The sequence below is a fragment of the Myodes glareolus genome, chromosome 13 (genome assembly GCF_982192425.1).
Source record: "Myodes glareolus chromosome 13, mMyoGla1.1, whole genome shotgun sequence".
Lineage (NCBI taxonomy): Eukaryota > Metazoa > Chordata > Mammalia > Rodentia > Cricetidae > Myodes > Myodes glareolus.
The window spans coordinates 49,775,122-49,792,832 of NC_142038.1; the positions used below are offsets into that span (position 1 = coordinate 49,775,122).

At 41.0% G+C, this 17,711-nt stretch overlaps 2 protein-coding genes across 2 annotated transcripts; both read right to left on the reverse strand.

Moving 5' to 3' along the window:
• Positions 1-4,479: 4,479 nt before the first annotated feature.
• On the reverse strand, positions 4,480-8,027 carry LOC146891780 (protocadherin beta-8). Its single transcript, XM_087896121.1, has one exon. It carries the CDS (start codon positions 7,856-7,858, stop codon positions 5,519-5,521), a length of 2,340 nt encoding a protein of 779 aa, XP_087752247.1. The 5' UTR covers positions 7,859-8,027; the 3' UTR covers positions 4,480-5,518.
• Positions 8,028-11,815: 3,788 nt separating this feature from the next.
• On the reverse strand, positions 11,816-17,370 carry LOC146891781 (protocadherin beta-4-like). Its single transcript, XM_087896123.1, has one exon. The coding sequence runs from the start codon at positions 16,975-16,977 to the stop codon at positions 14,584-14,586; it is 2,394 nt and encodes a 797-aa protein (XP_087752249.1). The 5' UTR covers positions 16,978-17,370; the 3' UTR covers positions 11,816-14,583.
• Between the last annotated feature and the right edge of the window lie 341 nt (positions 17,371-17,711).

The window sequence follows — 17,711 nt, forward strand, 5'->3', positions numbered from 1 at the left end:
CTTTTTCTCTTTTTACTTTTATGTTTGTTTGTTTTGGAGACAAAGTTTCTCTGTGTATCTTTGGAGACTGCATGTTGCTCACTCTGTACACCAGACTGGCCTCAAACTCACAGAGATCCGCCTGCCTCTGCCTCACAAATGCTGGGATAAAAGGCATGTGCTGCCGCTACCCGGCTCTGCCAGTATTTTCTTGAGAATTTTCACATCGACATCGACAAAGCAAATGGATATATAGCTTTCTTTACTTTCATTATATTTACCTGGTTTGTCACAATTTACAGTCACAGAATGAGTTAAGGAATTGCTGCTCTGATCTTTGTTATTAGAGCAATAATGTTAGATATATGAGTTTGTCAGGAGGGAATTGTTGGGGTACCAAGTTAATTTCACTTTATCACTAGAGGCTAAATATGGCAACTGCCACATGTTCATTCAGAACAGGACTTTTGGATTGTTTCTTAATGTTTCTGCTCATCATCAAATTTCTACATCAAATTTCCCGACATCAATGCTGTAAGCATTTCCGTGTGTGTAGTTTTGTTTTTGTTGTTTTGAGACAGGGACTCTCTATGCAGTCTTGGTTGTTCTGGAACTCATTGTGTAAATCAGGCTGGCCTCAAACTCACAAAGGTCCCCCTGATTCTGTCTACAAAGTGCTGGGGATTAAAGGCATGCGCTTTCATGCCAGGCTCTCCACTTGGTCTTCACTCATCAATTACTGTATGAAAGTATTCTCATAGAGTCTCAGGTCTAGTGTCTTAACAGACACCATAACAGCAATGAAGAAGGAGATATTCTCTAAGATATTGGCTTAATAAGTTGAACGGAGAACTGTAAGCCCCAAGGCTGTTTGGGCCTAGCTCACACACAACTTTAGGAGAGGGACAGAACTTCAACCCTGTGTGATAAAGGTGAGTCAACCCTTAAGACTTAGATGTCCTGAAACCTGTGTGCAAACTATCATGAGACCTCCTCTCCCTCCCCCTCTCATTTTTGAGATAGGGTTTCTCTGTGTCACAGTACAATTGTCCCAGAACTCACTTTATAGACCAGGATGACCTTGAACTCATAGAGATCCACCTACCTTTGTGTTCTGACTACAGGAATTAAAGGCCTGTGCTGCCCTGCCCAGCCTCGAATCTCTCTTTTAAAGACCATTAAAGGCAGGACAGCGTGAAGGAACTTTCAAAAGAAGGCAAGAAGCTGATAAAACTTCATCAATGAGGATGACTAAGGCCATGGAAAGGCAACTAGACAGGTTCAGTGTCTGTTCTCTCCCCTAGGACTTAAAGATCCATAACCACATGGAAAGACTGCAGATGAAAGAGATTTGATTTGTCCAAATCGTAAGTACTAGTTGCTGTGAAAATATGCCAAGTGGAATTTTTGAAAAAGAAAAAAAAAGCAATGTAGTGTATTACATGACTCTTGAGCTCTGGAATAGCAAATGTCAGAATTTGATGAATAAATGAAGTAATCTAAAATAAAATGAGATTTATCACTTCTCTGCTTCTTGGAAAATTAAGTGTGAAAGGAAAAGGGATTCACATTTAATGACCGAGAAGCTGGCTGACACCAAACTTGTCATCAACAATATTCTGTGACGGAAGAGCAGTAGAAAGATGGTTTCACTCTGAATAATACTATTAACCAAACTATTGTTAAACAGGGGGTGTTCAAGAAAGTAATTAAATTTCTGAATTGATATCTTTAGAGAAAAATGAAGGATAGTATATACTGTATAGAATTATGTTTTAAAAATAAATGACTCAATCTCTATCTTGAAATTTTTATTTAGTTTTGATGTTGTCAAAAGTAACCAGAGATCAAAAGAAACACCAATTAGAGACCAAAGAATTTAAACAGAGATTTTTGGGAGTTAGTTGGATGAACAAAAGAAATCTTGTGTTTTTCTCATCCCTAAAAGTAAAAAACACCAATGGGCTCAATTTGGAATCAAATTAGAGATTAATCTTCTATTTTGCTCTTCTCTGAGTTTCCAGATTTAAATTAAAAACTGGTTCAATGGGGATTGGTGTTACTCTGACAATGAAATTGTTATTTCCTTTTCTGAATATGGGTTGTTCTTTTGAAATTCAGTGTGTGTTCAAGTTTGATATAAAAGTCCTCAGAAAATTCAATGATTTCCTAAAAGTTTCAAATTAGTTCTTCAAAGAGCACATCGAGCCTCTGTATTGAAAGAGACACTGTGTTCTGTACTACAAGATCAACTCTAATAAAACCAAAAGAGCTTTTTAACTTTTTTAGTATCCACTGAAGTTATTTAACAGCAAGAGGACTCAATTTTTGCTTAATTTTGTTTCCTCTTCAAACATTAAAATATCAGTAATACCAACTTTACATAACTAATAGTAACCTTTAAGAATTGACAAAGTCATCTCTTTCACTGATATCAGACTTGCAGTTTGAAAATGCCCCAAAGTGCAACAATAGTTTGTACTATACATGTAGTGTCTCCCCTGTCTTAGTTAGGATTTTTATTGCTGTGAAGACACATAATGACTGTGAAAAATCTTAAAAAGAGAACATTTAGTTGAAGTGGTGGCTTACATTATCATCATGGCAGGGAACACAGCAGTATGTAGGCAGATGTGGTGCTGGCTACGTCTTGATAAGAAGGCAACAGGAAGTGGACTGAGTGTTATATTGAGTGAAGCTTGAGCAAAAGAGTCCTCAAAGCTCACACTCACAGTAACACACTTTCTTTAACAAGGCCGTATCTCCCAATAGTGCCACTTCCTATGAGATTATGGGGACCAATTATATTCACATCATGTGAGTCCTCCACTTAGTAAAATATCCATATAAAGAGGCCTTGGGAACCAGGAATGGAGGTACACCTGTAATTTAGACCTCAGGAGCAGAGTCGGAAGCCAGCCTAGGCTACACAGAGAGAGCTGGATAGGAACCTATCTCAAAATTAACTAATAGAGGTAGTTTTGAAAAGTAATTTAAATAGATAGGTAGAAAGGTTTCTAACTGCCCAAAAATAGAAATAAATATGAACCAAGACTGATGGTTTTTTATCTTCAAAATCAGTCCAGGTTATTTTACTGGCTTGGAAATTTTCTGCCCATTTTGTCAACAATGTATAAATATAGGCTGACCATAAGTTAAATTGCTAGTAGAATCTGGGACTGGGGGTGCACCTTCGTAATAAAAGATATATCTTGTATACCATGGGCCCTAGGCTTTGGAAACACACACACATGCATCCCTACAGATAGTAACTCATCCTGTGTCTTCAAGTTGTAAATGGGCCATCAGCATATAACCCTTCCACTTTAGTGTGATATCATATGCTATAGTGCCTCTCAAAAATAATTGTCTTACATGAATTACAGAAGTTCTGAGAAATTACAGATATGTATGAAAAGATAAAATATCGAAAATTTTCATATGAATATTTAGGCTGAACAGAAAGATACTTTGATTATTAATAACTCATATTTTCAATGCTCATTAACATAAAAAAATTATGCTGCAGAAATTCCTGCTTGGAAAGTGGTTGACCCACTTCTGCAAGCACTTAAATTTGATTTTAACAACACAACTACAGGTCCTGATGATTGAAATTATGTCAATATTAATTCTTGTCTTTCCATAATTTCCAAAACTATTTTCAGTTATTTTTGGGTTTTCAAGACAAGGTTTCTCTGTGTAACAGCCTTGACTGTCATGAAACTCACTTTGTAGACCAGGCCTCATACTCATAGGGATTCATCTGCCTCTGCCTCTGCCTCTGCCTCTGCCTCTGCCTCTGCCTCTGCCTCTGCCTCTGCCTCTCTGCCTCTCTGCCTCTCTGCCTCTCTGCCTCTCTGCCTCTCTGCCTCTGCCTCTGCCTCTGCCTCTGCCTCTGCCTCTGCCTCTGCCTCTGCCTCTGCCTCTGCCTCTGCCTCTGCCTCTGCCTCTGCCTCTGCCTCTGCCTCTGCCTATGCCTCTGCCTCTGCCTCCTTGGATTAAAAGTAAGCACCACCGTTGCCTAACTCATTTTTCATTTTTGATAAGTTCAACTATTTTTCTTGTAGAACATTCAAACACTAGATAGATATATCTGGATGATAAAATATGGAAAATGATTTTTAAATAGATTTAACCAAAGAAATAATGACTTATGTGAAACATTTTTTAGAGAAATTCACTCAAAATATGCATATATTGTGGTTTTCATTGATTCCATGTGTTATTTTTAGTTGTATAAAATTCCAGTTTCCCTAATGATACTGTTTTTCCACATTATAAATTTCTATATTTGTACACTCTTCAGTTAAAATGTTGTAGGAAGGATACTGGTGTGGATTGGTAGGTTTCATTCCCCATAATCCTACATCATGACAGACGGAAATAGAAAGGAAGAACCCATTGATAAGACGCAATGGAAATAGTTCCCCCGAGTCACCTTAATTATGGCAAGTAAGTATTAATGATAAAAAGATTAAAACTTAAAAGCCACTCATCTGCATAGTTTGCAGAAAGTTTAATGGGCCCTCATGTTTTACAGCATTTATAAATCAGCTTATCATCCAAGCACATGGCTCACTAAATGTCTTCTCATACAAGGTGAAAGCACACTCAGCCACTGGCAATGGCTTAGGTCAAGCAACGTTATTTCTGGTACATTTTAGAAGCCATTTTGGCTTGTATTTAAGCAAATAAAGACTTGAAGTAGTAACTGTGATTGTCAGTAAAGATGACAAATTGAACAATATACTCCTTTCTTTTATGTACGAACATGGAGAGCTATGACAGATGACTGTATCTCATGTTCACCCTTTATTAGCTGTACACAACGCTGTGTTACCATTATAACAGGTGTGTGGGTGGGGGAAGCACATACATGCACGGCGGAGTTACTTTATTCAGGCATCAAAAATGAAAATGTCATTTTAAGAGACATGGAGCTGCAGATAATTTAAGCTAAATAATCACACTCTAAAAGTCATTTAGTACATGAAAGCAAAATAAGGGGTTTACGACTGTGATGGGGAGAAAAACAGAGGATTAAAGAATGTGATAAGGGAATGGTATCAAGGTGTGGTGTGTGCACCTCTGAAAATGTCACAATGGGTACTGAACACTGAAAACTTACCAAGCTGAAAATCAAAATTAATTCTATACAGCAAGCTATAGGCATAGCCTCAACAAGACACTACTTGAAGTGGGTGTTGCAGAAATCCATGCTGGTTATAATGGAGAGGAAGAAATGAGTTCCTGAGAACAGCATTTTAAATAACCAGAGAAACACAACAGAGTTATAGGTCCCCCTCCTAAATTACTGAAGAAAAAAGATGCATTAAGGTTACACTGACAAAATAGGAAGCACAGTTCTCGCCCCCCCAATACACTAAAAACAAAAACAAAAACAAAAAACAGAGAATAAAATCGATGTAGAAATATATTGCCTCAAGGAAAGATTATGGAAAGCAAAAGGAAAATATAAAGCAACTACTTCTGCTGTGGTTATTGAAACCTACGTCTCCCGGTAACTGAAATTTAGCTAGGGGTCCTGAAACAGATCACTGGGGATAATAGGATTAAAGAACTTAAAATCTGTGGTGCCAGAGTCTCCAGTCAGACACACCTCATACTGGTAGCCCTGGGACAGGGTTCCTGCGCCACTGACATCCACCAGGTGACCAGGAAAGTGACCCTCAGTCACAGAGCAGCCACCCAACGAGGTCGCCCTGGCCCTCCTGCACAGCCTCACCCCCACGAACAGCAGAACAGACAAGAGGAAGAGTGAAGACACAGACGCCAAGGCGATGACCAGGTACAGAGTGAGCGCATCCTCATCCTGGGCAGGGTCGAGCACCACCTCGGGCAGAGGCAGGTAGGGCTGAGAGAAGCCATCCACCAGCAGCACGTGCAGAGTGACACTGGCAGAGCGCTGAGGATCGCCATTGTCCTTGACCAGCAGGAGCAGCCTGTGCTTGGGCGCATCGCGCTCACTCAGTAGCCTGGAGGTGCGCACCTCGCCATTGTGAGCCCACACGCTGAACAGTCCTGGCTCCGTGGCCTTCAGCAGCTGGAACGACAGCCAGGCATTCTGGCCAGAGTCGCGATCCACCGCCACCACTTTGGTGACCAGGTAGCCTGGCTCTGCCGCCCTGGGCAGCAGTTCTGTGTAGGGCGCAGAGGCATTCTGCAGTGGGTAGAGCACGAAGGGCGCATTGTCGTTGGCGTCCAGCACCTGTACGTGCACCAGCGCCTGGGTACTGAGCGCGGGCGAACCTTGGTCTGTGGCTCCCACTCGGAACTCGAAGCTCTGCAGAGCCTCGTAGTCCAGCGCCCTGAGCGTAAACAGTTGCCCATTGTGAGCGTTGATGGAGATGAGCAAGGAGAGGTCCAGCTGTGAGTCGTGGGTGGGCAGCAGAGAGTAGGTGATGTGGGCATTGGAACCTGAGTCTGAGTCTGTGGCGCTGATGGTGCCTATGTGCAGGGCGGGGCTGTTGTTCTCATGGACAAATAGGGTGTAGGAGGTTCGTGTGAAGGTGGGGGCATTGTCATTGACGTCGGAGACCTGCACTGTTATGGTGTGCTGGGTTGTGAGCCTGGGTGTGCCCAGGTCAGTGACTGTGATGGTGATGTTGTACTCGGCTTTGCGCTCTCTGTCCAGTGGCCCCTCTGTCACTAAAGTATAATAGTTCTCAAATGTGGACTTCAAAAGAAATGGAAGATCATTCTGAATAGAACACACCATCCTTCCATTGTCCCCAGAATCTGGGTCAGAAACACTGAAAACAGCAACTACAGCTTCAGGAGCATTTTCTGGGATTGAACTAGAGAGCGAAGATGTGGTGAGTTTAGGGGCGTTGTCATTCACATCCAGCACCTGTATAGCTACACTACATTTTCCTGAAAGACCTCCACTATCTGTGGCTATAATTTCCATGTTATAATACGTAGTTGCCTCAAAATCCAATGCCTCTTTAAGGCGAATTTCTCCCGTGATTTGGTCTATTACAAATGGTTGAGAAACTTCACCACCTTGAAACAGAGAGTAGGCTACATTCCCATGTATCCCAGCATCCAAATCCCTGGCAGAGACCGTGACAATTAAGGCATCAAGGGGGCTGTTCTCAGGGACCTGAACCTCATAGAGCGACTGTACAAACTGGGGAGCGTTATCATTGATGTCTAAGACCTCAATGCGAACTGTGGTGGTCCCAGATCTGGGCGGAGACCCACCATCCACAGCAGTGAGGGTTAAACTGAGTTCAGGCTGCTCCTCCCTGTCCAGGGCTCTGTCCAGCACCAGCTCTGGGTATTTCCTGCCATCAGCTCGACTGTGAGTAACGACATGGAAGTGGAGGTTGGGGCTGACTGTGTAGTTCTGAATAGCATTGCTGCCTATGTCAGGATCCTGAGCCGCCTTCAGAGGAAACACAGTCCCTGGCTGGGCACTTTCTTGAATTTTTAGGAGCATTTCCCTGTGAGTGAACTCTGGAGAATGGTCGTTTATGTCTGTGAGCTGCAGGTCAGTTTGGAAGAACTGTACAGGGTTTTCCAGTATGAGCTGGAAGTGCAGCACACAGGGTTCTGTCGCCCCACACAGCTCCTCACGATCTGGTTTTTCCTTCATGAGTAAATTCCCTGTCTCTGCATCCAGCTGCAAAAGCTCTTTGTTTCCTCTATGATGGATTCGCGCCCCTCTAGTGGCCAGTTCACCCACCTTAAGCCCCAGATCTTTTTCCAGGTTAGCCACCAAGTAGCCAGTCTCCGTTTCTTCTGGCATGGAGTATCTAATTGCCTCAGAGCCAGCGTCCCATAAAAGCAGCAATATAGTAAGAAAAACGACTTGCCTTTTCTCTGGCGGTTTTGCTAGAGCTGTCTCCATCGTTCAGATGCAGTTCCTAAGACGCTGCTACTTCTAAATCTTGGCGGTTTCAATCCACACAGTAATGTTTGGTGAAATAACCTCGACTTAAATCTTACCAAATTGCTTACAGGATTCTATTATCCTATATCTTATGTAAATGCCCCCTTCTTTCAGGGAACAGTCTGCATTCTGATTACTGGGAAGGACTTCCTGCTCATCCTTAGAGCGCCTCCTTATACAAATTGTTAGTATGCAGCGCCACCGTGCGTACTTTTCTAGTGTTGCAATTGTGTACACTCGTTTTGTTCTTGGTCTAACCCTGTTGTGTTTAAACACCCTTTAAGACGCAGAACTATCCTTACATTGAATGCTCAAATCTTAGCAACCTTAAGTTCCAACACATTTGATGAGTCAATTTTCAATGCATGTAACTTTTTAAATGAACAAAATGGCAATAGATATTTATGTAAGACGCTTTGAATACATAAATTCAATGTAATGGATACCTACAAAATATTGGAATATTCCCCAATTACGTTCCACGGAAATATACATAAAAAGGGCACCAGTCTTGAGCAGATATCACAACAAAGGGTCACCAAGATAATACGGTCTAATAAGCAGAATCTAAATAAGTAGCTCGCACCTAAAGAGAAAAAAAGCTCCCCCTGCCGTTTTATTACCTTAGGATATTTTGCTTTTCTTAGGACTTTTAAAGTAGTGCCGGTAGAGTATTCCTCTGTTGTAAGATTGCTCTTCACTTACATCTTCTTTGGCATGTTCATCCATGGTATACTGCTGTCATTGTTTGTACCATTCCTCCATATGTCTGCATCGTTTGCACGCACACACACCACAGAAGAAACATTGCCGATTTCCAGGTTTCCGTTTTTATTTGTTTGGTTTTTTGTTTAGTTTTGTTTGTTTTGGTTTGTTTTGGCTTGCTTTTTGAAGGCAGGGTTTCTCTGTATCACAGCTCTGGCTGTCCTGACTCACTTTTCAGTCCATGTTGACCTCAAACTCAGGGAGATCTGCCTGCCTCTGCTTTCCGAGTCCTGAGAGTATAGGCGTGCACCGCAGCAAGCCCAGATTTGCATCTTGGATATTACTCCTGTGAGCAATCCTTCACATGTCCTATGCATAAAATATGCATAAGTTGTATGTATCAGAATGATTTGCTGTACATCCAAGTGTGAAAATACATTTAACCTTGACAAATGCTGTGAAATGATTTTCAAAAGTACTTGTGCTGAGCTGGTGGCTCACCCCTTTAGTCCCATCTCTGAGAAGACACAAAGGTATCACAAATTCAAGGCGAGAGTAGGATACATAGTGAGTCACTGTCTCAAAGACATTTCTTTAAATGCTCGAAATAGCTCAATAGTAGAATGCTTGCCTAGTGCACTCAGTGGATTGGGTTCCATTCCCAGCAATGTGAAAAAGTAATTTCAGCAACGCATGGGAATTCCAGTTGCTCCATAATCTTGTCAACATTTGATGCTGTCTTTCCAGTTTTAACCACTCTAGTAGGGATGTCATAGTGTACATTTAATTAGCATTTCCCTGGAGATTAATGAAATGATGCAAACTTTCACATGTTTATTGACCATTCAGATGCATTCTCATGATGAGGTCTTTTATACATTTTCCATCTGAGGCATTGGTCTGATAGCTTTTTGGTCTGCAGAAGAATCTATATTCTTAGTATAATCCTGTTTTGTATATGTTTATTGCAAATGATTTTTTCTATGCCTTCTTTGAGAAACAAAAATTACTAATTTTAACTTAACCTTATCTGTCAATATTTTCATATCTATTCTACTGTTTAAATCTTTCCATCTCCAAGGTCATAAGAATTCTTATGTAATTTGGATGATTACTTTTTATTTTCATATTTAAAGCTATAATCACATAAACTCTTTCAAGTGCATAAGATTAGGGTCCATATTTTCCTAAATACTTTGCGTTCTGTACTGAAAAGATGACCCATTCCCATTGTTTCTGAGTTGTCACAATCTCCCTAAGTCAGGTGATCATGAAGCAGCTCAAAGATTCCATTTGCCTCTGATATCAAAGAGTAATGCTGCGCTCTCTTACTTCTTATAACTCCACAATAGGTCTTATTATCTTAAGGGTAAGTTTTCTTCTGAAATAAATGACTTTTAATGAATGTTAAATCAACAGAAAAAAACATTAAAAGGCACAGAGAGAACCTCCACAACTGGGCACAACCTTCCTCATAGTTCAATCTAGAGTGGTACATTTCTTATAACTGATTGAGCTTCAATATTAACATATATTTTCCCTGAGTCCATCACTTTAACTAGGAATCCCTCTATATTCTCCTCTCTCTCTCTCTCTCTCTCTCTCTCTCTCTCTCTCTCTCTCTCTCTTCCTCTCCCTCCCTCTCTCTCTCTATATATATATGGATTAATTTATCATGACATGTATCCATTTTTGAGTAACACGAAGCCATTTCTCTGACACCAAATCTTCAAAATCTATTTATTTATCAACATCTCCATTTTCTGAATCTCTGGAAATCATTGGTCTTTTATACTGTCTGTATCCTTTGAACTTTTCGACATTTCATATAGTTAGAGGGTTTTTTTTAGCTTACTTCAGTGATAAAGATGTGTTTAAGTTTTCTCAATGCCTCGTGATGACTTGACAGCTCATTTCACTTGATACTGAATAACATTCCATTTTGTGATCACGTCAGGCTATCTCAGTTTCACTCACTGAAGGATCTTGGTCACTGTTAGAGTTTGACAAGTGATATAAAAGGTTCCAATAAATGACCCTGTTTCATTTTTTGTGTGAACATAGTTTCAACTAAAATAAATACTAAGAAATATGATTTGCATTATACAGATTAATTCATGATGTCATCATTTGATTTCTTCTTACACATCTCTGAATTTGATTGCCTTTTTGTTAAAAAAAATTTAGCATGCCCCTGTATATATATATATAGAAGAGGTTGTTGTGTAAGTTCTTTCTCACAGTGTCCTTTTGAAATTTGGATATCATAATCTATTCAGAGTTGCTAGTACCCAGTTGATTTGTGACATGCTGACTACTTTAACAAGTTTAAACATTTGTGTTAGTCCTCTTTTATTCATTTGTAATAATTCAACATTTGAAGCGGAGTTTTATAATATCTTATCTAATAGATGTGACAGATCAGATTTTATGTTTTCTTCAGTTTTTGAATTCAAAATGTTTTATAAATTGTCAAATGCAACAACTTTGTTCCTTATAAATTTGATGGCTTGATTTATTAAAGATTAACAAAAACAAAAACATACACTGTGTATGACAGATATGACAATGTAATCTAGGAAATCCATGATCCACTAGTTCACATGATTTCATCGACTGAGTACATTCAAATTTTAAGTTTTACCAAATATCCTGCACACATTCAACATACTTACATTCTTATGTAATGTGCTTCTTGACTCTAAATCTTTAGTGCAAGTGAAATAGAAAGAGAGGAATGAGGAAACATGAAAAGAAAAGAGGGAGGGCAAAAATGGCAGGTAGGAAAAGAAAGAATGTCACAGCAGCCATTGTATGAGAAAACATTCATTGGAAAAAGGTGACTTTCTCGTGAGTCTGTTCTTATTGTCCTAAGACTTCTCAGCAAAGTAGAGAAGAGAGCAGCCAAGAGTAGCAATAGTAATTCCACACATTAAACCTATGATGACCAGAAAGTAGAAGCAATATATGATGGTGTAATTTATCTGATAGAAGTTGTACATGTAGAGTATGTAGGTGTACATGTATATATGACTTCTCCATCATGAAGATGTGGTCATCTCAATGCTTTATAGCTAAAGGAACCAAGGGAGAATTGAGAGATGGAGATTCAATCCCAAGGTAAGTATAAAAATCATGTGAGGTCTTTAATTGTTAAAAATAATGAAACTAGAAACAGATTATCTTTAAAACAAAATTTATAAAATTAACTCTTAGACACTTGTACATCTTTGTTGAGTGACAGGCTTGGCATGAGCTGAGCTGACACTGAAATAACCTGCTAGCACAGCAAGGAGAAATAAAAATATGAGGTCAAGGGACATAGAGAATGAGAATCTCAAAAAATAAAGTTTCCAGAAAGAAATTATAAAGATATGGGAGAAAATGAAAAATTAAAATAGAGAAATGTTTATTTTTTTCTAAAAGTAGACTTAATTTCCAAATAAAATACCCTTAAGGCCTACTGAAACAGTAAAAATAAAGACATATGTAACATAGTTGTGTGAACAGAAGGATATTTCAAAGAAAGAGAAAAATCTTAAAAGGCTCCCCAAAACCTAAATTACTATACAAAATATGCTCATGAATTAATGATAAGAAAAATGAGTAAGACTATTATATAATTGGTTTAGAAAACTAATTTTTTTGAGTCAGGTCCCACTATATAGTCCTAGCTGGCTTGGTACTCAGTGTGAATAACAGGCTAGCCTCCAACTCAGTGATTCACCTGCTCTGCTTCCTTAGTGTTGAGATTGAAGGAGGGTGCGACCAAGACCAGCTCTCTTTTCATTTTTAAAGCTTTTTCTGCATTCTCTCATTTTTCTGTACACCTATTCCTCTGCCTCTGTGTTAAGACACCACTGTTATTGCTTTATAGAGTCAACACCTGGTCAATATTCACTTGTAACCTTTCCTGTTACTCTTTACCTCTTGACACAAGTCTGCAATTCTTTGGGATTGTTTCCTTCTGCCTACTTAATTCACTAAAAGTGTTTCTCTCAGTGCCCATGTGAGGCAATGATTTCTCTCGGTCTTTCCTGAGAAGTTTCAACTCTGAAGGCTGTGTGTGCTAGAGTTATACTCGGGAATACTTTTCCCCATGAATTTAAAGGCTGTCTTTGATTTCATGACTAATGCTCACAAGTCAGTTCTTGGCTTTACAGATGCGCCTTTAAGAGAAATACATCGTCGTCATATGGTTTCTTTATCATTTTCCCCATCCTGGACCTTGTGCTGAACACCTTTCCCACACCTCAAATCTCCTCTCTTACCCCCTCCTCCCAACAAAGCCCTTCTTCCCAACAGATCTCCTCCCCACTTTCAGGTCTTCGGTGTGTGTGGCTCACTGACTTTCATGGTTATTTATTGCTTTTAAAAAAACTGAATGATGACTAAAATCCACATTTCACCAAGAACCTAAACTACCATAATTTGCCTTTTTCATTGCTGTGTAGCTTTCATGAGGAGATGAATGTGGGTAAAAATCTGTCCGTCTTCTCCTCAAATAGACTGACAGATTGGAAATAAATAGAGGAATATAAAGAAAGCTTTTCAATTGCTCATTTTCTGCCAAAACTTTAAGAAGTTTCGATATAGTCTTACTTATCTACATACATGTAATGAGTTAGAAACCAAGCAATCAGTTCTACGGGCTTATTGAGCACAAAGAAATCTGTAATTACAAATCAAAGAGTATGCTACTGCTCCACTTTATTAACAAGCAAAATACTATTCATAATTATTCATCAGTTTAACTCGAGGTAACTGAAGGGTATGCTAAGCAATAAAACAAAATGTTTTAAAACCAAAAGTAATCTTTGCTGCTTGATAAACTCTACCCAAATCCACCAAGTAACAAAAAGCGAAAAATTTCAAATCTGTTAATAAACAGAATCAAACAGATACCCAAACTTCAAAAAAATCATTTTAAAGGTGTCAAGAAGCTTACACACACACACACACACACACACACACACACACACACACACACATTACCCCATGCTGGGATTTCTTTGTATGAAGAAAGAAAAAGATAAATGTGAGGCCCTCAATAGCCCTGCATTTTCCTTTTAAGAAAGAAAGGACAAAATTCTGATTCTGAGATTAATGATTAAAAGAGATTATGGCAAAGCAGTGACGCAACAATCTTATTTAATAAGTGAAATGAGAAATTAATTTATATTTTCTCTTTAATTTTTATCACGTAAGAATTCAAAACTTTAACATTAGTATTTCCAGGACATCTGCAACCAAATAAACAAGACCACTAGCGTGCATGATGCTCACAAGCAGAGAATATCACAACCCCTGTGTACATTCACATACAGTTGAAATTTTATACCTTGACTATTCAGGGCACTTTGTCTGAAAGCAAACACGATATAATGTTACTTTCTATTCATGCAGAAGGATCCAGGCAACTTAAGTAATCTTTAACAATGAGCCTTTGAAAACATCAAATCACATGGAAAGCACAGGTGCCACAAATTTATGCACAAATCCAAGTTTTCTTGAGGGCACTAAAATGCCTCAGAAGATCATTAAGAGTATAATTCAGAGAACTGGAGAGATGGATGGTTCAGAGGTTAAGAGCACTGGCTGCTCTTTCGGAGGTTCAGAGTTCAATTCCCAGCACCCACAGGGTGGCTCACAACCACCTTCCATAATGAGATCTGGCGCCCTCTTCTGGCATGCAGGCAGAAAACTGTATTCATTTTAAAAGAATAAGCCTTTTAAAAAGAACTATCATTCAAAGAAAATTTACACTATTTGGGTTATTTAGGTTTATAATAACCCTAGTAATCAAGAGATATGCATATGTAGATAAAAAGATGAAATATGATTAGTACAACTAAAAGCCTAGTAGCTTCATACAATAAGAACAGCGCAATTAAGAATATATGTAGGTTAGATTAGTAGAAAACCTCTTAGAAACAAGATCATTTCTTAAAATGACAACGTCTAGGAATTGACAACACTTAGCTGAATACAAAGCTATCCCTGCAGTGGGGACTTTCCTTAACTTCTCTCCCAGCATCCTGAAGCAACAGGTTGGAGACCATGGGTTTGAGGAATTTGAACTCACCAGTTCCAGAGTCCCCGGTCAGACACACCTCATACTGGTAGCTCTGGGACAGGGTTCCAGAGCCACTGATGTCCACCAGGTGCCCAGGAAAGTGGCCCTCAGGAGCAGAGCAGCCACCAAGAGAGGCCGCCCTGGCCCTCCTACACAGCCTCACTCCCACGAACAGCAGAACAGACAAGAGGAAGAGAGAAGACACAGACGCCAAGGCAATGACCAAATAGAGTGTGAGTAAGTCCTCATTGTCCTGCGCAGGGTCGCGCGCCATCTCTGGCAGAGGCAGGTAGGGCTGAGAGAAGCCATCCACCAGCAACACATGCAGAGTGACACTGGCAGACCGCGGAGGATCGCCATTGTCCTTGACCAGCAGCAGCAGCCTGTGCTTGGGCGCATCGCGCTCATTCAGCAGCCTGGAGGTTCGCACCTCGCCATTGTGAGCCCACACGCTGAACAACCCTGGCTCCGTGGCCTTCAGCAGCTGGAATGACAGCCAGGCGTTCTGGCCAGAGTCGCGATCCACTGCCACCACCTTGGTGACCAGGTAGCCTGGCTCTGCCGCCCTGGGCAGCAGCTCTGTGTAGGGTGCAGAGGCGTTCTGCAGCGGGTAGAGCACGAAGGGCGCATTGTCGTTGGCGTCCAGCACCAGCACGCGCACCAGCGCCTGGCTGCTGAGCGCGGGTGAACCTTGGTCTATGGCGCCCACGAGGAACTCGAAGGTCTTCAGGGTCTCATAATCCAGCGCCCTGAGGGCGAACAGCTGCCCATTGTCGGCATTGATGGAGATGAGCGAGGAGAGAGCCAGCTGCGGGTCGTGGATGGGCAGCAGTGAGTAGGTGATGTGGGCATTGGAGCCTGAGTCTGAGTCTGTGGCGCTGATGGTGCCTATGTGCAGGGCGGGACTGTTGTTCTCTTGGACAAGCAGGGTGTAGGAGCTTTGTGTGAAGGCGGGGGCATTGTCGTTGACGTCAAAAACCTCCACTGTTATGGTGTGCTGGGTTGTGAGCCTGGGTGTGCCCAGGTCGCTGACTGTAATGGTGATGTTGTACTCAGATCTGTTCTCTCTGTCCAGTGGCTCCTCTGTCACCAGGGTGTAGAAATTCTTATTAGAGGGTTTTAAAATGAATGGCAGAGTATCTGGAATAGAACAAATGATTTTCCCGTTCTCTCCAGAGTCTCTGTCTCGTATTCGGAAGATAGCAACCACAGTTACGGGAGCATTTTCTGGGACTGAGCCGGTCAGTGAAGATATGGTCAGCTCTGGGGCATTGTCGTTCACATCCACCACCTCTATCAGCACAACGCCCTTCCCAGAAAGGCCTCCTCCATCCGTGGCCTCGATTTTCACATGGTAAGATTTAATTTTTTCAAAATCCAATCGCTTTTTCAGTCGTATTTCTCCCGTGATTTCGTTTATTGAGAAAGTCTGTTGAACTTCATCTGATGCTTGGAACAAGCCATAGGAAACTCTCCCAAAGTTGCCAGCATCTGCATCCTGTGCTAGGACAGTCAGGACCGGGAAGTCTGGGGGGCTGCTCTCCAGGACCTGCACCTCATAGGGGGTCTTCACAAATTCAGGGGCATTGTCATTGATGTCCAGGACCAGGATTCGAACCATGGCTGTTCCTGACCTAGGTGGAGAGCCCCCATCCAGAGCCGTGAGGGTCAAGTTCAGCTCTGCCTGCTCCTCTCTGTCCAGGGCTCTGTCCTGCACCAATTCTGGGTATTTCTTGCCTTCGCTATTATTTCGGGTGAGGACATGAAAATGAGAGTTGGGGTTGACTGTGTATTGTTGCAGCCCATTGCTGCCCACATCCAAGTCCTGGGCTAAATTCAGTGGTAACAGAGAGCCTGGCTGGCTGTTTTCTGGTATTTTCAAAAGCATTTCCCTATCTGGGAATTCTGGTGAGTGGTCATTTATGTCCTGGATCAGTAATTCTCCTTGAAAAAATTGCACTGGCTTTTCTAGGAACACTTGGAAATGCAGCACACAGGGGTCCACAGAGGCACATAGCTCTTCCCGGTCTAGTTTCTCCCTCAGAAGTAGATCTCCAGTCTCGGGATCCAGAATCAACTGCTGTTTGTCATAGTCAGACACCACCCGTGCAGACCGGGCTGTCAGGTCCCCAGATCTCAGACCCAGGTCCTTGGCCAGATGGGCTACGAAGGAGCCGCTTTCTGTTTCTTCCAGGACAGAGTACCGAGGGGGCGTCATTAGAACCTGATCCCACAGCAGCATAAAAAGGAAAGGAATCACTTGCCTGTTTTGGTGATTTCTCCCCAGCTTCTCCATGATGAAAACGCGAGTGCTTGCATCCGATTGTTCAGCTCACTCTGAATGACTTGAAAGCTGACTTCTGATTTCTCCGTTAGAGGATTCTTTACCCAGTTGCTCTTAATCTTTGTTAATTTAGAATACCGCGGCTCAAACCCATTCAGAACCCGGTATTCCTTGAGATGCTTCCTGTCCGTGTTTTTGATTCTGTCTTGCAACACAAAGGGCCAGGAAGCTTTTAAAGCGGTTATTCATAACCTTAGCCTGCAGCGCCACCCTGCGTCCATATTGAGAAAATGACAGCGTTTTCAAGTCGGAAATCTTTTGAAAATTTCCAAATGTCCACGTAGAAATGTTCATACTTTTATGTTTATAAGTATTTTTCTCATTTTAGGTTACATAAATAATAAAGATTTTTCAATTTGGGGTATGGTCCAGAAGAATTTTTTTACATAAAACAGGAAGTTAACTCAGTTTTCTCAATGGCCAAGCGGTGGAATTTGACAGTTTTTCGTATTTTGCATATCTTACCAAGTAAACTAAATTCTTGATTTTGAATCCACTTCATGATAGTTACATCAGTTTGTTTTTCATAAATAAGCACTTTTTAGAGATGTGAAAATTTCAAATAACCTATACCACATCATCCTAAAGAAAAGATTTTTTTCCCTAAGGATGGCTTCTATTTCTCTACACTGGTGTGCCAATAGCAGAACCGTTCAATAAAGAAGGTTGATATTTACTGTGTGAAA

Bases quoted from the DNA above. Each gene is read 5' to 3' on its own strand.
- LOC146891780 (XM_087896121.1), bottom strand. From the start codon at position 7,858: ATGGAGACAGCTCTAGCAAAACCGCCAGAGAAAAGGCAAGTCGTTTTT.
- LOC146891781 (XM_087896123.1), bottom strand. From the start codon at position 16,977: ATGGAGAAGCTGGGGAGAAATCACCAAAACAGGCAAGTGATTCCTTTC.